This window comes from Tupaia chinensis, unplaced genomic scaffold (assembly GCF_000334495.1).
Source record: "Tupaia chinensis unplaced genomic scaffold, TupChi_1.0 Scaffold000569_1, whole genome shotgun sequence".
Lineage (NCBI taxonomy): Eukaryota > Metazoa > Chordata > Mammalia > Scandentia > Tupaiidae > Tupaia > Tupaia belangeri.
Window position 1 is genome coordinate 1,449,036 of NW_006160083.1, and position 25,156 is coordinate 1,474,191.

Consider the following 25,156-nt stretch of genomic DNA (forward strand, 5'->3'; position numbering starts at 1 on the left):
TCTTGATTTCTGTCTCTCTGTCTCTCTCTGTCTTTCTCTGTCTCTCTGGCGAGCGCATGCGCCCTATAGCAAAAAAAAAACTCTCCAAAAAAAGAAAAAAAAAGAATTATTTTATTTAACTTTATTTATTTTAATTTGACTAGAGAGAGGGAGAGAGAGGCGGGAGGGGGGGTAATGAGAGAACAAGCTGCCAGACTCGGGATTTGAACCATGGTTGGCCATGTGGGAGTCCAGTGCTCTTAACTACCACGCCACCTGCTGGCCCCTCAGGTAAAGTTTTGATGTCCAATATTATAGGTTTTTATCACGTTTGGATGCTAAATAAAGTTATGGGAAAATTCTGAGTTTCAGCAGTTTTGCATTGTGGAGTTGGTTAAGGGATGCAAAGATGGAAATGAGTCCACTGTGGTTATGCGGTGGTAAAGATGATTTCTCCTGACCACACTGTCCAGATTCTGCAGGTTGGCGCAGTCCCAGAGAATGACCTGATTCCCACTCAGACTTACTCCATTGGGGTGATGGCCTTGATCAACTTCCCATTCCAAAGAAATAGCCTGCTGAGTGCAGACAAGTACTACTTCCAGGAATGAGGATGAGAAGTGTCCAGAATGGACCTGTCTACTCCAGGATGAACAGGGCATTACCCATGCGCACTATCCAAACAGGTGGATCTTAATGGGAAAGCATTACATTGTAAAAGAATATTTGTCTAAACTGATTTTTGTTATTAAAAAATAAAACAGGTACACAGGGAAGGAGGTGATTGCAAAAGATACTGTAGTTGCAAAACTCACATGTCATGACCTTGATGAACCTCCGGATACAATCCATTACGTTCCTAGTTTGGGCCCACTTGGGTCTGGACAACTCTTTGAGCAAATTCCAAATGCTGAAAATTGCATCCAGGTGAGCACCAGTTGCATTCATCCCAGGGAGCTTTTCCAAGGTGACAGGAGTTATTTCGTGGCCACAGTTAGATGGTGCTGGAAAATTCAGTATGAGGAGCTCTGACACAGCAAAGAGGAATCCTAGGCTCTTCTGCTGTCTTAATGGAAGGCATTTGGGAGAATCCTTCATTATCTCGATGCCTGCAATCATTTTCTCCTTTTGATAATGAGCACGAGGTGGTTTTTTTTTTTTTTTAATTCAGTTGGGGAAATGAATCAAAGGTTAAAAACCAAGTTGATTCTCCTAGAAATAAGTCTGTGTGACTATGTTTGTTGACAATGGCTCTTCTGGCATTGGGACTGGTTAATGAGACCCTTCTCTCTTTACTCTCTTGAGACTCTAAACTTTTCATTGGCAGAAGACAAACACAGAAAGCAATCCCCCCACTTCTCCCCCATACACACCCTTTCTAAGGTGAGATTGTGCCTTAGAAGAAATCCTTTCTTTTATAACTTCTAATTTTATTAGGTCTTTATTAAGGTGCTAGCTGCTATTAAGTTTGTATAACTGTTCCTTAACCCAAATATCACTAAGTACTTTCCTTGGCGTTGCCCCCTAGTCAGGGGAAATGGCCGAGAAAGCCACTGATGACCGCTCACTTTCTCTGGCCCTCACCCCTAATTTTATTTGACAAACTCCACAAGTCACAAGCTGAACTTTTGCATATGTTGTGGATTTCAGAAGTTTAGGCCCTGAGCCAAGGAGCTTCCTGGGTTGATGTTCATTTTGAAACTATGCCAAGTTGTCACTTTTTTAAAAGAATTACTTATTTAATTTTATTTATTATTGTTTTTTTTTCTTTCTTTCTTTCTTTTTTTTTTTTTTTTTTTCTTTCTTTCTTTCTTTTTTTTTTTTTTTTTTTCTTTCTTTTTTTTTTTTTTTTTTTAATTTGCCATAGGGCATGTGTGCTCACCAGAGAGATGTAGGGACGGTTGAGGATGAGAAAGCAAGCTGACAGGTTCAGGACTCAAACTGCAGTTGGTCATGTGCAACTCCAGTGCCCCAAACACCACACCACCTGCTGGCCCCATCAAGCTGTCATTTTTTTAAAATGGAGTTTGGATCAAGATGGAGGTTTTGTGAAAATGATGCTAACTAAGATTTGCGCCTTCACATGTGCTTGCTCTCTATTTGAATGACTACCTCTTTCACCCACCTCCAGATAATTTCTGTATTTGCACAATTATCTTTTAGCTATTAAATATCATTTATTCCCAAGATCTCTTTTTTTCCTTTTAGTTTTGCCATAGGGTGCATACCTTCACCAGAGAGAAACATAGAGAAAGAGAAGGAAAGTGAAAAATTACCCCCTCAAGGGGGATGACCACACTGCAATCTCTTCTCCATTCTCTTCTTAGGAGTCTGGGTATGCACACACACGTACTTGGTGTGTTTTTCAAACTGCTGGTCCAGAATTTGAACCAAATAGTCACCCACATGGGATCCAAGCACCTTGGCCACCGTGCCACCAGTTGGCCTTCTCAGATTTTTCTTTTACTACTATGAACTGTTTTAGTTCTCTCTGCTATGGGCTCACATCACAAGTTGTATGTCCCTATCACAACACTTTTCTACAGTTTTAACTGCCTATTTAATTGGTGGTCTTATTAGACTGTAAATGCTATACATTTCTAAGTGGTTTATTTTGTGTATTAACACCTACTGTAGTCCTTAATGCATAATAGATACTCAATATACTTTAATGAAAAGATTAATAAATCAGATACTAAATTTTAGAAAATGTAGCTGTTCCCAAACATTTGAGTACTTGATGTTATTTTGACCAATTCCTATTTATGCCAATGAGACTTCTTTTTCTTTAGAGTTTTTCTGAAAAATTGAAAAAACGAATTCTTTAAGGGAATGGCAGATGGCATGGTGTTTGAAGAGCTGGATTCCCACATGGTCGACCGTGGTACCGAGTCCTGGACCTGGTGGCTTATCTTCTCATTTTCCCTCTCTCACTCTCTCTGTTCAAAATTAAAACAAACAAACAAATAAACAAAACCAAAAAACAATAGTGATGATAAATAAAGCTAAATAAATAATTATTTTTAAAAAGAATTATTTAATTTAATTTATTATTATTAGTTTTTAATTTGGCCGGGGGGGGGGGGTGAGAAAGCAAGGTGCTAGGTCTGGGACTTGAACTATGTTCAGCCATGTGGGAGTCCAGTGCCTCAATGACTATGCCACCTACCAGTCCTGAGATTTTTTTTTCTAATACTATTAAGATTCTCTTCAGATCTCTGATATGGGACCATCTCATTGACTGCTATATTTCTAGTGCCTCCAACTGTACCTGGCACCTAATTAGTATTCCATAAATATTTTTGGGATGGTGAATAACTTAACATAATAGAAATAATTTATAGTTTATAGTGCTTTATTACTTAAAAAGTATGTTAAAATTTTTTTTCTCTTTTAAGTATTTTGCCTAAGGTCAGACAATTAGCATGCAGTAAAGACAGGATATGATTGTTTTTCTTCTGCTATGCCAGGATTCTTTGGCTAAAAGTAAGCTACGCTAGAAGGAAATCCAAAATATCCCCTTTTCCTACCAAAATGTTCAGTTTTGTGTGTCGTCTATGCTAGTCTCAGGTATAATCTGATGCTATTCCTATGACATGGAGATGGCTATATATTTGCCTTTTCCAGAATTATTGATTACTTAAAACATCAACATTAAAAAATTATCCTTTTTTAAAAAAATAACATTGTATTATAAGGTTTCCCAAGATTTGGATTACGAAAACCCAGAGGTGGTTGCAGCTGGACATATCTATGAAATGATGATTTCAGTATTTGATGACCTCCGTCCCTCCCATACAGGTAATGTTGATAAACGTTTCAAGGAAGCAGTAAGTGCCTCTTCTGTAGACTCTTTGCTTTAAATTTTAAAATACAAATATTCATCACAGTACAGTTTTCTAAGTTAGGCAAAGCAGGAGAAGAATTTGGTAGACTCCTTCTGGAAGTTTTTGTTAGATTTAGAAAGTCTTCTTCACCTCTTAGCTCTATTTTGAGCAACACACAATTCATTTAATGGTTTTTTTTTGTTGTTGTTGTTGTTGCTGTTGTTTATTTTTTAATTTGCCAGAGAACATGTGTGCTCATCGAAGAGAGGGAGTGGGAGAGAGGGAGAAGTAACCCTCATGACACATGGTCCATGCTGTAGTTCTTTTTCCTCCATCTCGTTCCCCTTTTGGTAGTTTGAACATGAACATACACTCATCTGACAGATTTCTTAAACTTCTGGATCCAGGACTCAAACTGCATAGACATCCATGTGGGATCCAGCTGCCTTAACCATCAGGCCATGGAGCCAGTCCCCACAATTCTATTTATTGATTGATTGATTGATTGATTGAAAAGTTTTTGCTATAGGGCGCATGCGTTCGCCAGACAGACAGAAAGACAGAAAGCGAGAAATCACCCCCCCAGGGGGGATGGCCACGCCGCAATCCCTACTCCTCCATTCTCCCCTCAGCATCTTGGGCACGCATGCACATGCGCCCGGCGTGAGTTTTAAGCCACTGGGTCCAGGATGCAAACCACGGTCGACTACATGGGAGTCCAGCGACATAGTCATTACGCTAACTGTTGGTCCCCAGTCCCCACAATTCTTAAATACTGCTATGCTAGAGATCCTTGGAGCTACAAGGGACAAGAAGTACTGAGTCTTATGCTTGATACTTATATACTTTAATTTCTAGTAATGCCAAATACCTCTTACTTGAAAAGAACCAGATTTGGTGCAACATGCAGTGCCAACGTATGCAATTGGGTGCTCTTAAAATACTATTTTATTTGTAATATAGATAGAGCCATTAAGGCAAATCATGAGTTACTTGTCAAGTTCCACAGCTCATGTCATAAGGTGCAGAGCATGGTTTCTTTTGACTATTTTGTCTTCTCATAACTATCCCACCATTTGGGTCAGCCTGTGGTAGAAAGGGCCTTCGGTACAGTGAGATGAAGTCTCCTCAGATTGCATGATCATAAAACCCTCAGCATTTGTAACTTTAATAGTCAAAATTTGTTAATTCCAAGCTACATATTTGCACTGTGTGCTTTGAATCCAGAGCAGAACGCTCAGTGAGTGAGTGAGCTTAAGTCAGCAACCTAACACCTGCTTCTCTGTGCTTTCTGTTGTATACATGAGATCACACATTCAATGTTATAGAGGTATTTGTGAAAGATTTTCTAGGTGCACCTGTCATTAGTGTCAAGTGTCTGTTGTGCCTTGGAAAGTATGGTAATATGGCAGGTGGTTAGCATTAAAGATGTCCAAGAAGATATGGGTGTTTGGGTGGTAAACATAGGTTTAGTAGTAGAATATCAGTGCTTGATAAGGGACAATCATGGTGTTTGTGCTTCTTTTCCTGTGAGAACTTTGAATCATTGGTGGTAATTTTCTGGATTATTGGGTTGAGAAGGAGTCTAAGGTTTATCTGGGAGCAATGGGCAAGAGCACTTTGTTCTAGATGAAGAGTTGTGGAATGATGGCATGCATTTATTAGGTTGTCGGGAAAGTCATGACATAATTTTCTTGCAAAATGCATCATGACTTCCCAGACAATCCAATATATGTTTGCAACCAATAGGAACTTAATGCCGAACTATAATCAACACATCTAGGGATCTTTAAATCTCTTTAACTCACAGATATGAGGCTAACGGAGCTTAGTCTGGAAAGGTGATTTGTAGATGTAAATGACCAAGTATGTGGAGAAGCGACGTGCAGAATACAGGGACCCAAGCATGATAATATGGCCAGATTTCTTGTTGTATTCTTCACTGATGGCGTCTCATGTGTAGTCTGTTATAAAGCTCAACTGACCTTTTAGGATGGCTTTATCTTGCAGCTACCCATCCTGATGGTCTAATTAATAAAAAAGGAGCTCTCTTACTGATTTGGTTCTCCAATATGGATGTGAAAAAAAATTCCCTACAAGTATTAAATTCATGTCCTTGCTGGTCCTCACATCCCAACATATTCACAGCAACTGCTCATAAAAGATGCTTGTAACACCCTACATGTGGTTCAGGCTACTTTTATACACTAGCTAATTAGCACAATTTTGAGTCTTAATGGATGCAATAGAAATCATAGTATGGCAGTGCTATAAATGGCACCTGATCTTGCAACACATAAGTGGGATTTATTGAAGGAAATAGAGATGCTTTAACATAAATCACCTGTCTTTATAGAACAGCACTTTTTAACCTTTCTTGGGAGTCATGAACACCTTTGAGATTCTGATGAAAGCTGTAGACCTCAACCCTTGAAAAATGCATATAAAAACACATACCAAAATATAAAGAATGATATAGATTCCCTGAAGTTAAAAAAAAAAAATCTGTGAACCCCAGATTAAATTTGCCTGTTTGACACATGTGGCATAGATTTTTTTTTTTTTTGAGAGGTTTTCACTATAGGGCACGTGCGCTCGCCAGACAGACAGAGAGAGACATAGAGACAGAAAGCGAGAAATCACCCCCCAGGGGGTATGGTTACACCACAATCCCTTCTCCTCCATTCTCCTCTTGGGATCTTGGGCACACACGCATACGTGCCCGGCGTGAGTTTTAAGCCACCGGGTCCAGGACGCGAACCGCGGTCTACTACGTGGGAGTTCAGCGACATAGCCATTACGCTAACTGCTGGTTCCCAGTGGCATAGATTTTTGAGACAAATATAAGCATTCTTCAGAATGTGATTTCCGCAAGATAATCTATCGAAAAATAATTCTATGATCAAATTTTTGATCATAGGAAGTTGTTTGCTTTTATGTGTGAACATCAGATTCCTTCTTTTGACAACTTTCTGATATGTTTGTTTGAGCTTGCTGGTCTGAAATACAGGTTCCTTTTCTATGATACACAATACACAAACAACTGTCTGAAGTGAATAAAATATAATAATCACTTTTTACTTAACTTTTTATAGTTTGAAAGTACTTTGTGGTCATGATTTCATTCTCAATCTACATTCTGATATAGAATGAGGTAAAAGATTAAAACTGATTTTTTTTTTTTGATGAAAAAGCTGGGGCTCTGAAAAGTTAAGCCAGTTCAATGCCACAGAGTGTATGTTAATGCCAAGACTTGCTCTTGCTCATAGGTTTTCTAGTCTCTTTGGGTTCCATCTTCTAGAATACATTGGGTCATTGGTGATCTAATATATTAACAGCAGAATGTGGAACATGATATGCTGTGTTACATGTGAGATCCCAAGAAACTTTCTAATGGAGGAGATTATACCTGTGAAAAATACAATAAATTGTCTTGTGTAAAATATGTAATTATTGGAGCCAGCAGGTGGTATGGTGGTTGAGGTGCTGGACTCCTATGTGGCTGATAATGCTTCAAATCCCAGACCTGGCAGCTTTCTTTCTCACTTTCTCTCTCTCTCTGGTCAAAGTTAAAAAATAATGATGGTGATAAATGGAATTAAATGAAATAATATATACATATATACAAATGCACACATGTATACACACAAATGATATACAGTATTTATACATACAAAAATACCTATATATTCATATGATATTAAATAAAATATAACATGCAATACAATTTATTTTGTTGCCTAAATTGGCTTGCACCAGCATTCATTTGGGTTTCTTAAGAACACAATCAGGGAATAGGGATCATTTGGGAGCAGAGGTAATCCCATTGTAGTTTTAAAATCTTCTGCTAAACCTGTTCCTAGGGGAGCACATTGAGCTTGTTTGTAGAATTAAACCATCACCACAGCCAAGTATTTATTCATGTTTCAATTTTGCAGTAACTGTGACAATCATTGTGGAGATTGTTCCTGTCAACGACTTCAGTCCTGTATTTAAAGCTGCCCACTATTCATTCTCTGTTCCAGAAACATCAGGAGGTAAGAGATTCCTTGTTTCTATGGCATTAGAACATGCACAAGAAAACACCTATCAGATCTCAGATGAGTAGCCAATAGAAAAAAGCATGTACATTTACAAAAGGCAAGTAAATGAGGGAGTGTTTTGGGCTCCACACATTCAGAATACCAAATACCTGAATGCCTTCAGAGTATTATCCTGATGGCGTTCCAGAGGCTCCTTTGAATTTTGATGTCAGATCTAGGATTTTATAATAAAAAAATACACAGTATTAATTTATTTTGTTCCCCTTCCCTCTTGCTTCCCAATTCAGACTATGTGTAAAAAAGGTGGTGATGAGATCATTGTCCATGCAGTTTAATCCCATGAACATCAGAAGTCAAGATTTTAGGTTCATGGGTCGGCTCTGTGATTGGGTGGCTAAAGAAACTAGATCCCACAATATAGTTTGAGTCCCAGACCTGATGACTGGAGAAACATACTGGGAGCATGCATATATGTGCTTAAAGTCCCAAAAGTAAGGAGAAGTGGAGGAGAAGGGATTGCAGCATGACCATTTCCCATCAAGGTTACTGTATCCTCGCTCTCTCCTGAATGCAGTACCCTCTAGCCAAAAATAAAAAAAGTTAAGTTCATAGTCAAGGTCTTGGTCCAGGCTTATCTTGGCTGTGAATTAGATGTAAAGCACCACATATTCATTAGCACAGGCCAAGGAACATTAGACTTGGAAGAGACAGTAGAGATAATAATTGTATCCTCTCCCATCCAAGGCACATATCTCTTAGCATCTCCTCCAGGCTTGTCTTGAATACTCTAAGGGAAGAATGGAACTAATTGCATGATGGAGTTAAATCATACTGGCAACAACAGCCAATTGTTAAATTTTTTGGACTCTTGTGACCTGATTATTAAAAATAAAATTATATAAATTTAGTTACATAAATTATATTAAGAACAAAATTAATAATACTCAAACATCTTGAGGCTAGTTATATATATATATATATATGTGTGTGTGTGTGTGTGTGTGTGAGTGTGTGTGTGTGTGTATGTTCTAGTCTCTATATATTTTATATATTTATATGTATTATATATTTATATATTTTTTCTATATGTATATTTATGTATATAAAATGGTAGGCTATTGCCCTTCTCTTTCAGCTGAGTGATATTATAGTTTAAAATTGTGGTGGCTAATAGTGTAATATTATAGCATTGGGAGTTTCAGAGTTAAAGGAGCATTATGATGAGTCAGATGTTAAATAGTTCATGTGGCCAGCAGGTGGCATGGCAGTTTAGGCTCTAGATTCCCACTGGCCCACCATAGTTTGAATCCTGGACCTGGTTACTTGAAAATCACACCAGGCGCATGTGCATGTGTGCCAAAAAATCACAGGAGGGGAATGGAAGAGAAAGGATTGCGGCATGGCCATCCCCCCTCTCACTTTCCTTCTCACTACCCTATAGCAAACACCTTAAAAAAAGAAGAAGTTAAATAGTTCACAATTATTTAATCATTTCTTAGTGTCTAGATTTATTCTGGAGCAAAGGATCTGAACATTGCCTTTAAGAGTCCTGGGAGGGTAAAGGAAGGTTGTCAAAGGAATTCCATGACCCCTAAAGTTAACAATGATCAGTCAAGATTTTTTTATTCTCTTTTGTTGTAGTATTCATGTACTTGGCTGGAGAGAGGCAGAGAGAGAGACAGAAAAAGTAAAAAATCAACTCCCAGGGGAGATGGCCACACTGCAATCCCTTCCCCTCCATTCTTCTCTCGGGATTTTGGGCACACATACACTCACATATGCTCAGCATGATTTTCAGGTCGCCAGTCCAGGACTCAAACCGAACTGTCTACCACATGAGAGTCCAGCACCTTAACCACCATGCCACCTGCTGGCCCCTACCAGTCAGGATTTTAAAATAGAGACTTGCATTTAAAAAAAATAGCCTTCAAGGGCCAGCAGGTGGTGTAGAGGCCCACAGCAAAATTGAGCAGAGGCTTCAGAGATTTCCCATAGACTCTCTGCCCTGACATGGGCACAGCTTTCTCCACTCTCGGCATCTCCCATCAGAGTGGTACATCTGTTAGAATTGATAGACCTACACTGACACATTATTATCACCCAATGTCCATAGTTCACATTAGGGGTCATTCTTGCTGTACATTTTGTAGGTTTGGACAAATACGTATGGACATGTGCCCTCCATGACAGTATCATAGAGTTGTTTCACTGCGCTTAAAAATCCTCTGTGCTCTGCCTTTGCCTTTCTTCTCCCTAACCACTGGCAACCACTGATTCTTTTACCATCTCCATGGAGTTGCCTTTTGAGACTGGCATTTTTTAAAAAATGGCAGTTTAGGGACCAGCATTTGGCATAATGGCTATGTCGCTGGACTCCCACGTAGTTGACTGCAGTTCACGTCCTGGACCCAGTGGCTTAAAACTCACACCGGGCGCGTGTGCGTGCATGCCCAAGATCCCGCCGAGAGGAGAATGGAGGAGAAAGGATTGCGGCATGGCCATCCCCCCTGGGGGGTGATTTCTTGCTTTCTGTCTCTCTGTCTCTCTCTGTCTGTCTGCTGAGTGCACGCACCCTATAGCGAAAAACCTCTCAAAAAACAAAAACAAAAACCAAAAAACATGCTGGGCATGTGTATACAGCTTAAATCCTGACAGGGTAGAAAAATGGAGGAAAAGGGATTGTGGCATGAACATACGCTACTGGAGGGTGCTTTCTCTCCCTCCCTCTCTCTCTGTCTCTCTCTAGTGAGTGCATGCACCCTCTGGCAATTTTTAAAAAAGGAAAAAAACCCCAAATGTCAACCTTTTTATTTTACTATGAGAAAATTGGTGTGGGAGAGAAAACTGGGTTTACTCAAAAGTCACACAGCTAGTGAGGGGCAGAGACGGTGGCTAAATGCAGACCTCCTAATTCCTGGTCCAGTTCTCTGTTTCATATTCCAGGATGCTCTTCTTAGGTGAAGTTTGATGACTGAGGTCACCAAAAGTCTAAAAACAAATTTTAGACTTCATACAAAGAATTACATGGATCATTCCTATGTGAATCATTCTCTCAAAAGTTTATAGTGACCAGCTATCTCAGACAGAAGAGGTCTAGGTCTTTGAAGGAAGAGCCATGATGGAGCAGAAAAATGAAAAGCTCTGGAGTCAAGTAGAGCAGTTTCAAATCTGTCTCCACAACTGCCATTTAAATGAGTCCCTTAATCTCTTCATGACTTTGAATTCTTATCTATAAAATGAAGATTCTAGCTATCTCATAGAGTTGAGATGAGAATTAACTTTTTTTTTTGAGAGGTTTTTTGCTATAGGGCACATGCACTCACCAGAAAGACAGAGAGAGACAGAGAGACAGAAAGTGAGAAATCACCCCCCAGGGGGGACGGCCACACCGCAATTCCTTCTCCTCAATTCTCCTCTCAGGATCTTGGGCATGCACACACATGCACCTGGTGTGAGTTTAAGCCACCAGGTCCAGGACTCAAACCTTGGTCGGCTACATGGGAGTCCAGTGACGTAGCCATTACACCATCTGCTGGTCCTGAGAATTAACTGTTAATTGTGTGTATGATAAATGCATGACACATGTTAGCATAGTCAAGGCGTCATTATCAATGATAATAATAACCACTAACCTTTATTGAGGGCCTACAATGCACAATGTACCATAAAATTTTTGTCTTTGATGTTTTTTCTACCTTTAAATTGTAATTTCTGTTTTAAATATAAATGTTGCATATATTTGTAGGGTGGCCATACTATCCCTTCTCCTTCAGTATCTTCTTGGGATTTTGTGCATGCACACACATGCACCCAGCCTGAGGTTTTTAATTTTTTTTATTTATTTTTATTTTATTTTTTAAGCTTCTGGGTCCAGCATTTGAACTGCGATCAACTACATGGCTATCTAGCGATGTAACCATTATGCCATCTGCTGGTCCCAACGGTATAGTTCTTTTTTTTTAATATTTATTTATTTAATTCTATGTGTTATTATTATTTTTTAATGTGACCAGAGAGAGACAGAAAGAGAGAGAGAAAGGGAAAGTGAGAAGGCAAGCCGTGAGATCTGGAACTTGAACCACGATGGGCCATGTGGGAATCCAGCCCCTTTAACCACCATACCACCTACTGGCCCCTCCAACAATATGGTTTTTAAAAGCACGTAACGGTGTGTAATAAATGAATGAGATGGATAAAAATTATGGCATATATGCACAGTGGGATACTATTTTATTTTTTATTTTATTTTTTTAAAGTTTATTTGTTCCAGGAGAGGGGGAGAGGGAGAGAAATAGTGAGTTCGTCTCCCCGAGTAGGGTCTTCCCATCACGACCTACCCTACGCCAGTGCGGGTCCTAAGCATAAGTGCAGGCATACCCAGAACCTCTCAAAAAACAAAAACAAAAACCAAAAAACATGCTGGGCATGTGTATACAGCTTAAATCCTGACAGGGTAGAAAAATGGAGGAAAAGGGATTGTGGCATGAACATACGCTACTGGAGGGTGCTTTCTCTCCCTCCCTCTCTCTCTGTCTCTCTCTAGTGAGTGCATGCACCCTCTGGCAATTTTTAAAAAAGGAAAAAAACCCCAAATGTCAACCTTTTTATTTTACTATGAGAAAATTGGTGTGGGAGAGAAAACTGGGTTTACTCAAAAGTCACACAGCTAGTGAGGGGCAGAGACGGTGGCTAAATGCAGACCTCCTAATTCCTGGTCCAGTTCTCTGTTTCATATTCCAGGATGCTCTTCTTAGGTGAAGTTTGATGACTGAGGTCACCAAAAGTCTAAAAACAAATTTTAGACTTCATACAAAGAATTACATGGATCATTCCTATGTGAATCATTCTCTCAAAAGTTTATAGTGACCAGCTATCTCAGACAGAAGAGGTCTAGGTCTTTGAAGGAAGAGCCATGATGGAGCAGAAAAATGAAAAGCTCTGGAGTCAAGTAGAGCAGTTTCAAATCTGTCTCCACAACTGCCATTTAAATGAGTCCCTTAATCTCTTCATGACTTTGAATTCTTATCTATAAAATGAAGATTCTAGCTATCTCATAGAGTTGAGATGAGAATTAACTTTTTTTTTTGAGAGGTTTTTTGCTATAGGGCACATGCACTCACCAGAAAGACAGAGAGAGACAGAGAGACAGAAAGTGAGAAATCACCCCCCAGGGGGGACGGCCACACCGCAATTCCTTCTCCTCAATTCTCCTCTCAGGATCTTGGGCATGCACACACATGCACCTGGTGTGAGTTTAAGCCACCAGGTCCAGGACTCAAACCTTGGTCGGCTACATGGGAGTCCAGTGACGTAGCCATTACACCATCTGCTGGTCCTGAGAATTAACTGTTAATTGTGTGTATGATAAATGCATGACACATGTTAGCATAGTCAAGGCGTCATTATCAATGATAATAATAACCACTAACCTTTATTGAGGGCCTACAATGCACAATGTACCATAAAATTTTTGTCTTTGATGTTTTTTCTACCTTTAAATTGTAATTTCTGTTTTAAATATAAATGTTGCATATATTTGTAGGGTGGCCATACCATCCCTTCTCCTTCAGTATCTTCTTGGGATTTTGTGCATGCACACACATGCACCCAGCCTGAGGTTTTTAATTTTTTTTATTTATTTTTATTTTATTTTTTAAGCTTCTGGGTCCAGCATTTGAACTGCGATCAACTACATGGCTATCTAGCGATGTAACCATTATGCCATCTGCTGGTCCCAACGGTATAGTTCTTTTTTTTTAATATTTATTTATTTAATTCTATGTGTTATTATTATTTTTTAATGTGACCAGAGAGAGACAGAAAGAGAGAGAGAAAGGGAAAGTGAGAAGGCAAGCCGTGAGATCTGGAACTTGAACCACGATGGGCCATGTGGGAATCCAGCCCCTTTAACCACCATACCACCTACTGGCCCCTCCAACAATATGGTTTTTAAAAGCACGTAACGGTGTGTAATAAATGAATGAGATGGATAAAAATTATGGCATATATGCACAGTGGGATACTATTTTATTTTTTATTTTATTTTTTTAAAGTTTATTTGTTCCAGGAGAGGGGGAGAGGGAGAGAAATAGTGAGTTCGTCTCCCCGAGTAGGGTCTTCCCATCACGACCTACCCTACGCCAGTGCGGGTCCTAAGCATAAGTGCAGGCATACCCAGGAAGTTCTCTAGACATAAACCCGGGACTTTTCTCATAGGGGTTCAGTCATATTGCCACTATACCATTAACTAGCCTCCCCCCCCCACGCCCCCATTTTTTAAAAATTTTTAAACTATCCATTGATCTTTCCCACCAAAGTACATAAACTCAATATAATTAGAGGAGGGTTTGTTTTAGGAGGAGGAGTTCATTAGAGAAGATAAAAACCTCATCTCAGTGGGAATTTGCTTTACAGGAGGAAATTGGAAAGTTAAAAGTATGCTGAATAAACTCCCTTCAGAATAGCAGGCATTCAACTGATAGACCTTGAAGACATTTAAACAATGCATTAATATGGAAGTAGTTTTTCATGCTGTCTTGATTAGCACAGATGATGTGAGCGTGCCTTAAAGACTAAATGAGGTTTCTCCTCCTAACAAAATTTTGAGAATCTATAACATTTAAAGCAAACTTTTGTTTCTGATACTAAGTGATCAGTTTACCAAAAGCTTCTGAAGGGTTTAGATATAGGCCAAAAAAAATTTACTTTGTCAGAAATAATTTAGAGGAAAACACATGAAAGTTAAATCACAGTGGGTTGCAAGTCACAAGAGAAAACATATTTCATTTCCGATCGTTTTTGATGAGGAAGTCTGGCAGAATTACAGAGTTTCATAATTACTCTATTTTAAACTTCAGTTAAAGATGCTCAAGAAAGCTGTTAGTTTTTATTGAAAGGTTAATTTTACATCCACAGAAGAATAAGCTTCCCATTTTATTTAAGCAGGTGTTAAATGAGAAAATGACACCACCTCTGCCCAGAACCATATGATAGAGCTGGCAATTTTATCTCTAATACATTGTATGTAGTTTTATATCAGCTGTGACAACATTTTCTTAATAATGATGCTTTCACACAGCAGTAGGTTGAACTCTTTATATTCAGATTTTGCCATAATGGAACATGTTCTTTTTTTAAAAAAAAATATTTAATTGTTTTATTATTGTTGTTATTTTATTTATTTATTTATTTATAAATGCTATAGGACATGTGTTCTTGCTGGAAAGACAGAGCGAGACAAAGAGAGAGAAAGTGAGAAATTACCTTCCAGGATCCTGGCAAACACCCACATGCCCCCAGCGTGAGTTTCAAGCTGCTGGGTCCAAAACTCGAACCCTGATTGGTCATGTGAGAGTCCAGCACCTTAACCACTACACTACCTGCTGGCCTCTATTTTTTTTTTTTTTTAAGTTTTTCTATAGGGTAACTGTGCTTACCAGAGAGAGAAAGAGAAAGTGAGAAAGCAAGCCATCTGGTCTGGGACTCAAACTGCGGTTGGCTGTATGGGAGTCCAGTGCCCCAACAACCATGCAACCTACTAGCCTTGGAACATGTTTCTTTTTTAAAAAACTTATTCACATTTTAAAATTATTATTACTATTTTAAATTAGCTATGGGGCATGTGTAATCACCAGAGAGAGATGAGAGAGAGAGAAAGTGAGAAAGCAACTGCCAAGTCCAGGACTTGAATCATGGTCAGCCATGTGGGAGTCCAGTACCCTAGCCACCATGCCAACTGTTGGCCCCAAGGAACATGTTGATTTTTTTTGAGAGGTGTTTGCTATAGGGCGTATGTACTCACTGGAAAGACAGAGAGAGACAGAAAGCAAGAAAGCAAGAAATCACCCCCCAGCGGGGATGGCCACGCTGCAGTCCCTTCTCCTCCATTCTCCTCTTGGGATCTTGGGCACGCATGCACACGTGCCCTGCATGAGTTTAAGCCACCAGGTCTGGGACTCAAACCGCGGTTGGCTATGTGAGAGTCCAGCAACATAGTCATTATTCCAACTACTGGTCCTGGAACATGTTCTTTTTAAGGAATCTTGTTTACCTGTTCTTGGTATTATGAGTTGTGTTCATGGTCTACTTAATAACACATTATTGAAAACTGATGAACTTTTGTGAAAGGAGGATACAAACAAAATCAATTCTGTGAGGTTAAAGTGGTAGGGATAGTGTCAGGAGTTTTAAAAAAATGTATAGAGAATGCATATTACGAAAAATGTTGCGTGGACTTAAGTTAATCTTGTATCAAAATAAACTCATATTGGGACCAGCTGCTAGCGTAATGGCTATGTCGCTGGACTCTCATGTAGTCGATCGTGGCTCGAGTCCCGGACCCAGTGGCTTAAACTTACACTTGGTGGGTGTGCGTGCCATGCCCAAGATCCCAAGAAGAGAAAGGAGGAGAAGGGATTGCGGCGTGGCCATCCCCCCTGGGGGGTGATTTCTCTCTTTCTGTCCCTCTCTCTCTCTTTCTTTCTGGCAAGTGCATGTGCCCTATAGCAAAAAAAAAAAACTTCTCAAAAAATAAATAAATAAACTCATATTTTAACTTCCTTTTTCCATAAACTTTTTGAGGTAACCTCACATATGAAACAGTTTCTCCATCATAATATTTCATTTAAAAACCTTTTTGTTTATTTTTTCCATGACCTGGAAGGACACACAGAGAGTGAGAGAGGACATGCTCATAAGTGAGTTTTGACTCCACAATCACTCCATCTCAACCAGCTCTGGGACATGGGCATGTACATGCTCAGTGTCCCCAGGAACACCTCTGGATGAGAACCCTGAACCTTCCCACGTTGGGGAGCCTTGCAAAGGGCTGTGTTTTACCACTGTGCCATCTGGCCCCTTCATTTTGATAATTAACAGCCCAAATGTCCTGCACACATGTTGGTGAGCTAGCCACTGTATGCTGGTATTTCACTAAGTGGAGCAGGTAAGGTATCTTCCCAGAGGTTATAATTCAGGTAGAAACTTGATTGAAGGGTAAACCTATCATACCTGTTGTCTATTACTATAATTATGCTGTGTAATAAAACTCTCTCTCACACACAAAACTAAAATAATACAACAATAACCATTTATTTAGCTCCAAGTCTGAGAACTGACTGGCTTGTCCCTTTGGTCTTGACTGGGCTTGCTGAGAATTGTGAGTTGGCTAACTTTCAACTGATAGATATCGGCTGTGGCTGAGAGGCCTGGGCTGCTTTGGCTCCTCTCTTGTTCTCCAATGGGCTAGTCCAAGCATGTTCTCAGGACAGGAGAAGAGGTGGGGTGAAAAAGCGAGCTTAATCACACAAATGAATTTTAGACCTTCTACTTATATCAGGGTTGCTAAAAATCATTGGCCAAAATAAGTCATATGACTGAACTACAGCCCAGAGTGGGAAAGCACCATCAGGTTAAATGTCAAAGAACATGCACATGGGGAGAGTAAAGAATTCGGGTCCGTTAATGCAGACAATATACCACACTCTTTTTCTTCTAAAATATTATTTGGAAGTACTAACTTTTGAAATTATAACAAAGTGATCTTTTTTTTTTTTGAAGAGGTTTTTGCTATAGGGCGCGTGTGCTTGCCAGAAAGACAGAGAGAGAGACAGAGAGACAGAAAGCGAGAAATCACCCCCCAGGGGGATGGCCATGCCGCAATCCCTTCTCCTCCATTCTCCCCTTGGGATCTTGGGCACGCATGCACACGTGCCCAGTGTGAGTTTAAGCCACCGGGTCCGGGACTCGAAACGCGGTCGACTACGTGGGAGTCCAGCGACATAGCCATTACGCTAACTGCTGGTCCCACAAAGTGATTTTTTTAAAATGTGGGTGGTAAAGTCAGCTGATGCATGTTTGAATCCTGACTCTACCACTATTGTTTCTGTGACCTTGAGCAAGTTACTGAATACTACTGGACTTAGTTTTCTTATCAGTAAAATAGTTTTGGGCCAATAATAGTTCATATATCATAAGGCTGTTGAGAAGATTTGATAAGATAATGTATGTAAATAATAGCTAATTCTTTTCTGTTTGTTCATTTGTCATAGGTTGTGTGTGTGCTTGTCAGAGAGAAATAGAGACAGAGAGAGAGAGAGATAGTGAGAGAGAAAGTGAGAAGTCTCTCCTCCCAGGGGATGGCCATGCCACAATCCATTCTCCTTGAGAGATTTTGGGCATGCATGCACAGACACCCAGCATGATTTTCAAGTCATCAGGTCAGGGACTTGAACTGTGGTCAGACATGTGGGAGTCCCGTGCCTTAACCACCACACCACCTGCTGGCCCCAGTAATGGCTTATTTGTATTTGACATTTACTATATACTTGTGCTTTATACATTTTAACTAATTCAATCCTCTTAGCTTTTATGGTATCTGCTTATTTTTTCTGAGTTTGCAGTAAAGAATGAGTTACAGAAAGGTTACAGAATTTTCCAATGGGTGACACTAAGTAAGTGACAGAGAGAGGAAATTTGGAACCGAGGCAGTCTGGTTTCATATCCTGCACTGTGAACCATTTATCATCTGATGCCAATCTTAGCATGATTTCTAGTAAAAAATGAGTTAATATGTAATATATATAAGCTAATTCTTATTGCGAAATTGTTGTCCATTCACATCACTTGACTCATGGCACATGAATTAAAGTGGCAAGGGCTCTCACTAAACCCATCTTCTGTAATGTAGAGTTGGGGGTCTTGAAACACATTTTATTGTCCAAAAAGACCTAGCTGACTCTGAGAAACTATGATGCTACTTAGAAAGCAACGACAGGGACCAGCAGTTGGCATAATGGCTATGTCGCTGGACTCCCATGTAGTTGACTGTGGTCCGAGTCCCAGACCTGGTGGCTTAAACTCATGCCAGGCATGCGTGCGTGCGTGCGTGCCCAAAATCCCAAGAGGAGAATGGCAGAGAAGGGATTGCGGCATGGCCATGCCCCCTGGGAGGTGATTTTTCGCTTCCTGTCTCTCTCTCTATTCCTGTCTTTCTGGAGAGCACATGTTCCCTATAGCAAAAACCTCTCCAAATAAGGAAAAAAAAAGGAAAAAGAAAGAAAGCAAAAATGGTTGGGGACCAACAGGTGGTGTGGTGGTTAAGGCTCTGGACACTCCCACATGGATAGAGTCCCAGACCTGGTGGCTTGCTTTCTCACTTTTCCACTATCTCTCTCTGTCTCTCTCTGTGTCTCTGGTCAAATTAAAATAAACAAAAAAAAAATTAAATAAATAATTCTTTAAACAAAATTTTTAAAAGAAAGCAAAGACATATTAAGTTTACAGTGTAGTGTATCTGCAATTAAAGAAATGAGTCTTATAAAATGTTGACAGCTTTTTACAAAGTTGGAAGAGTGACTGCTATCGATGAAGACTACCCACCAAATTGTGTAACATACAAAATAACCAAGGGAGACATCCAGGTTATACAAAGATTCTGGATTCACCCTTTCTCTGGAATGATTGAACTCACTACACAGCCAGACTATGAATCTGTGAAGCAATATAATCTCACTGTGGAAGCTGTGGATTGTGACAAATTTCATCCTCGCACAGCAATGACTACGGTAAGAGGCTCGAGTTTTTTTGTTGGTGAGTATGTATGTGTGTGCTTTTTTTTTTGTTTTGAGAGGTTTTTGCTATAGGGCGCATGTGTGCTCACCAGAAAGACAGAGATAGAGAGACAGAAAGTGAGAAATCACTCCCAGAGGGGATGGCCATGCCACAATCCCTTCTCCTCCATTCTCCTCTCGGGATCTTGGGCACACAGGCATACACACCTGGCGTAAGTTTAAACCACCAGGTCTGGGACTTGAACTGCGGTTAACTACATGGGAGTGCAGCAACATAGCCATTATGCCAACTGCTGACCTCAGAGGCCCAAGTTTTAATATTACAATGATTATCTATTGATTTCTTACTTGTTATAATAATAATCACTCAATAACAACAATGGAGAGAATGGGGAAACTTAACAGCTTTCTCCTACTTCCCAAGTGTTGCTTAACTTTCGCACATTTCTAAACTTTGGACGTTTAAGTCTTAGCTGAGATTGAAGAAGTACCTGCTAACTCCTCATATTCTCATGAGATTTATAAAGTGGTAATGATAGCAAAGACATATCTAGCTCTTATCATGTGCCAGTTCCTGCTCTGGGCACATTTTATGTATATATATATAATATATATATATTATATATATATATATTACACGATTGATGGTGTAGTTAATCCTCACTTTAAACTTGTCATTTCCACCTTACAAATGAGGTAACGGAGGCAGAGTTTAGGAAATTTGCCTGAGGTTATTCATAGGTTTGTAGGATGGGAATGAAACCCAGGCTGCCTCTTATTGAGAGATGTTGGCAGTGAAGGTATTTAGCCTAGGTATGGTCTTTTGGCATCTATCTCAGTGGGGAAGAGTCTGAGTGTCTAAATTATTTCCGCAGTAGTGTAGCAATGTCCAAGGACTCTGGAAAGAAAACACGAGCGAAGACTGCTGCGCTATTACTGTGCGATGTGCGTTATGAACATCTATAAAATGTTGTCAACCGAGAAGAAACAGAAGTAGAATTAAAGAATGAGAAGGTGCCCATCTGGCCTGATGGTTCGCTGAACCTTTCTTCCTAATTCACGAAGCCCCCTGGCTTGAGGCTTATGTGGCTATTAGATTTCCTGAGTGTGTCATTGTGAGGAAAACAGACCTGCTCACATCAGCAATTAGAGTGTCTTTCAAAGGGACTGAGTTACAGTCATGAGGATGAGATTAGGAGGCTTGGTTGTCTCAGGATGATGCCTGTGAGAGTGATCTTTACCCCCAATTACCTGCGGCAGCTTTTCCTGTAGACATTTACGAACTCCCGAAACAGTATAGGATGACGCCACTTGCAATTATCATTCACTTAGTGCACACGAGAAGAGGGAAAAGCAGATTTTTTTTTTTTTGGAGAAGTTTTTGCTATAGGGTGTGTGCGCTCACCAGAAAGACAGAGAGAGACAGAGAGACAGAAAGCCAGAAAGCGAGAAATCACCCTCCATGGGGGATGGCCACATCGCAGTCCTTACTCCTCCAATCTCCTCTCAAGATCTTGGGCACTCATGCACACGTAAGTGCCTGGCTTAAGTTTAAGCCACCGGGTCCAGGACTTGAACTGCAGTTGACTACATGGGAGTCCAGCGACATAGCCATTATGCTAACTGCTGTTCCCCGGGAAAGCAGATTTAATACTACTAAAACCCTTCGAATGTTCTTACAAAAAGAATTTGTTTTGCCAAAAAATAAAGCAGGAACTTGTTTATTCATACTGCTGTGCCTCCCCCATTGGAACAATAAAGAATATTTATTGAGTATTTACTCTGTTTACAACATCCTGGGTTACAAAGAAGTGTAAGATGCCATATATGCCTGCAGAGAGCTTAAAGTTTTGACATACAAAAGTTAAACAGTACAAAGCGAGCGCCAAGTTGACGATACAGATAAATTCAACTTTCAGGGGACCAGCAGATGGCATAATGGTTACATCTCTAGACTCCCACGTTGTTGACTATGGTTTGAGTCCCCTGAACTGGCGGCTTAAAACTTATGCTTGGCTTGTGTGCATGCATGCCTAAAATACTGAGAGGAGAACGGAGGAGAAAGGATTGCAGTGTGGCCACTCCCCCCCCACCCGAGGTGATTTCTCACTTTTTGCAAACATCCCAACTTTCAGGTTCAGAAAAGGAAGGTAGGTCTTTAGACTCCAAAGTATAGAAATCCACTATCATCAATGTCATCACCATCCTCCACTCTTTACTGAGAACCTAACAAATATAAAATATTATGGTATGCCCTTAATGATCTCATTTAGTTTTTAATCCAAGTATTTGAGGTAGTATTAATACTCCTTTTAATAGTAGTAGCAGAATTTGATGGTGGAAGAATTTCATTTCCAAGACTGAAAAGTTAAATAACTTTTCCAAGGTCACCCAGCTGAAAGAAGTAGAAAGATTAAGTCTGAGCACTTGAAGGCTCTCATCTACCTTAAATTATCTCTTCAGTGCAGCAGTAAATTCTGTCATCTCTGTTTTCAAAATATATCCTGTACCTTCCTTCTTTACCCACTTACTACTGAAATCCTGGTTGTGTCATCCTCACCCTTCCCTGGTCTAGTGTAGCAGCTCCTAATTAGAATCCCCATCTCTGCTTCCACCCTTTATAGTCTGCTCTTCTTTTAAAAAAATACTTTCTTTATTTTATTTATCATTATAGTTATTTTCAATTTGACAGAGTGAGACACAGACATACATACACACATACACACACACAGAGAGAGAGAGAGAGAGAGAGAGCCACCAGGTCTAGGACTCTAACCACGGTCATCTTGTGGGAGTCCAGCACCCCCAACCACCACGCCACCTGCCGTTCCCTATAGTCTGCTTTTCAGAGTGATCTGCTAAAAAGCCAAATCATCCTCTTCCTCAAAGTTCTCCACTCGGTTCCCATCACACTTAGTTGAACTCCAAACTCATCTCCCAGGTCTGTGGTGCTCTTTATGATCTGAGCCTTGGCTACCTCTTTGTCTTCATCCTAGTACTCTCTCCCTCCTTGCTGTGTCTCCAATATACCAAGAATGTTTCTTTCTCAGAATCTTTGTCTAAGAGTGTAATGCTTATCCTCCAAGGCTCACTTCTCACTTTAATCATATTTCTGCCCAAATGAAAGTCTAAAGGCCTTTTATACTGAGCTTAATAGTAGAAACTTAAAATAACTCATGTATTCATCATTAGGGGAATGAATATGTAAAATATGACAGAAGCATACTATAGAATACTAGCAATCAAGAAGAAATAGTAAACTAGTTCTACATACAGCAATATGCTAAGAACCTATATGGCACTGTGTGAGGAAAATAGGAAACAGGAAATATCTGTGGCACAATAGCCTTTATGCAAATCAAGACTATACAACTAAACACTACATATTCTATAAAGAAGCATATTTGCTTGAGCATATGTATTTACTATGGGGGAGAAAGGAAGAAATAGGAGAATGGTTCAGAAAAACAAAGGCTTTCTCTGAACGCTCTCCTAAAATAGATCCATCAGCTATTCTCTACCGCCTTGATCTGCTTGAAATCAATTACGATATGACATTGCCTAATGTGTTTACTTGTCAATACTTACTGCTGTGCCTCCCCCATTGGAACATAAATTGTAATAGGTCAGGGGCTTTGTTTGGCTCACCACAGTAGCTTCTGTAGCTATATCAGTGCTTGACATGCAGTGAACATTCAATACATATACATTAAATGGACTAATTTATATATAGTCTTAGGAAGACAGGGATTGGGAACACCTTATAACAGTTGAGGAAAACAAGGTTAAGTCACTTACACTAAATATAGGTCCCTTTTCTTTTTCAGGTTTTTGTCATAGGGCATGTATACTCACCACAGAGATGGAAAGAGACAGACAGAGGGAAAATGAGAAGTCACCCTCCAGGGACAATGGCCACACCTCAGAACTTTCTCTGCCATTCTTTGCTTTGGCTTTTGGGTACACATGCACATGTGCTTGGCATGGTTTTCTAGCCACCGGATCTATGACTCAAATTGTAAGCCACGTGGGAGTCCAGCACCTTAACCACCATGCCACCACTGTCCCCAAGGTCCAATGCTTTAATATAATAATTTAAAAACAATTAAATTTGTTTTCATTTTAAAGTTTACTTCTTTCTTTCTCCCATGAGAAAGAAAAGAGAGGAAAAAGAGAAAGAGAAAGAGAAACATAGGGGAAAGAGAGGTACCCCACAAGGTCTCGACACAATCATACTCGGCTTAAGCCATCCTTAGACTGTGGACACACAGATGCCTCCTGCTGTACTCAGGGAGGTACTCAGACATGAGCCCAGAACCTTCCCATGTGGGTAAGCCTTGCAGAGCCCAGCATTTTACCACTGTGCCACCATCCTGCCACTTAATAAAGAAATTTTTTTATTCCAAGTCTGGTTATATTTTCATTATATCACATAAAATCTCATATATTATACTATTTTTAATTTTTAAAGAATTATTTAATTTTATTTATTCATTAACTTATTTTAATTTAACCAGAATGAGACACACAGAGAGATAGAGAGACAGAGGCATACGGAAAGCGAGAAAGCAAGCCACCAGGTCCAGGACTCGAACTCTGGTCAGCCATGTGGGAGTGTCCAGCACCTTTAACCACCATGCTACCTGCTGGTCTGCAATTATCTCACATATTAAATGGGACAAATAGTGACATTTAATCCATAGAAATAGCATTAAAGAACAGTCGATTCCCCCCAAAATAGTTGTTAAAACATTACAGAAAACATTTTTAAAAGATAATACTTGCTAGTATGGGCACACCAGGGATTCTTCTGCAAATGTTGTTGAGAAAGTCATTAGTCATCCAAGAGGTAGAGAGATAATCTTGCTAGGCTGCCTGGCATTTGATCACTGACATTTAAAAATCCTTGATATTTTGATTTTTTTTTCCCATGTAAATCACAGTTTTCTGGTTTATGGTATTTTAATTAAGAAAAGGTTGATAAGAGCCCCCTAATTAAGGTCAAAGCATACTTGGAAGTAATCATATTAGCACCAAGAAAGATGTTGTATTTGAAAGAATAGTACAGAAGAGGGCCTTGAGTTGAGCCAGAGGAAGCAAATGCAGGATACGTTTGCCATTAAGTAGAGATAGTTAAAGGGATCAGGGATTACAAATTTTGGAGGCAATATTCTCCAGCTTTCCTTTTGTTATCATTTACATAATTTGTGAGCTTTCCTCAGGCTCTTCTAATGAGCCCAAATCTCTCTCCCTAATGGCTACACCAAACGTCACAGTTGACCTAGGAATAATAAGCCCCTGATTTGTGGATTGACAGCCCAAACCCAAATCTGCAGGAACATTTTTTTTTTTCAGTCTCAAAATTCTAGTCTTTTAGTTGAATAATTCCAAATGATCTGTCTCAACCCAGACGCTTATTTCTGAATTCGTGTATAAATAGTCACCTGATGTGGATGTGAAGTTTCTCCTTCCCTTCTTACTGACAGGTGACTGTTGACATCGAAGAGGAGAATGATGAAGCACCTGTCTGCACACCCTCTCTACATAAGGCAGTCATTTTTGACAATATTGCTGCTGGGACAAATGTCAACGGCTTCAAACTAAACTGCCACGACAGAGATTCACAAGATTATGAAATGCGCTTTGAGATAGTTTCTGGTGGATGTTTTTATTATTTCTTTTAATCACAAACATGTGTCAAATTGACATTAGTTATACCCCATTAGACATGATATAT

The 25,156-nt window shown here is 39.7% G+C and overlaps 1 protein-coding gene across 1 annotated transcript in view; it reads left to right on the top strand.

The window, feature by feature from the left end:
- Window positions 1-25,156, top strand: part of LOC102467815 (cadherin-related family member 3) — a 64,369-nt gene that overhangs the window by 35,428 nt on the left and 3,785 nt on the right. Inside the window, exons 8-12 of the mRNA XM_027775506.1 lie at window positions 744-906; window positions 3,678-3,780; window positions 7,745-7,843; window positions 19,181-19,413; window positions 24,906-25,077. Of these exons, the coding sequence (XP_027631307.1) occupies window positions 744-906; window positions 3,678-3,780; window positions 7,745-7,843; window positions 19,181-19,413; window positions 24,906-25,077 (770 nt within the window). The remainder of the gene's footprint in view (window positions 1-743; window positions 907-3,677; window positions 3,781-7,744; window positions 7,844-19,180; window positions 19,414-24,905; window positions 25,078-25,156) is intronic.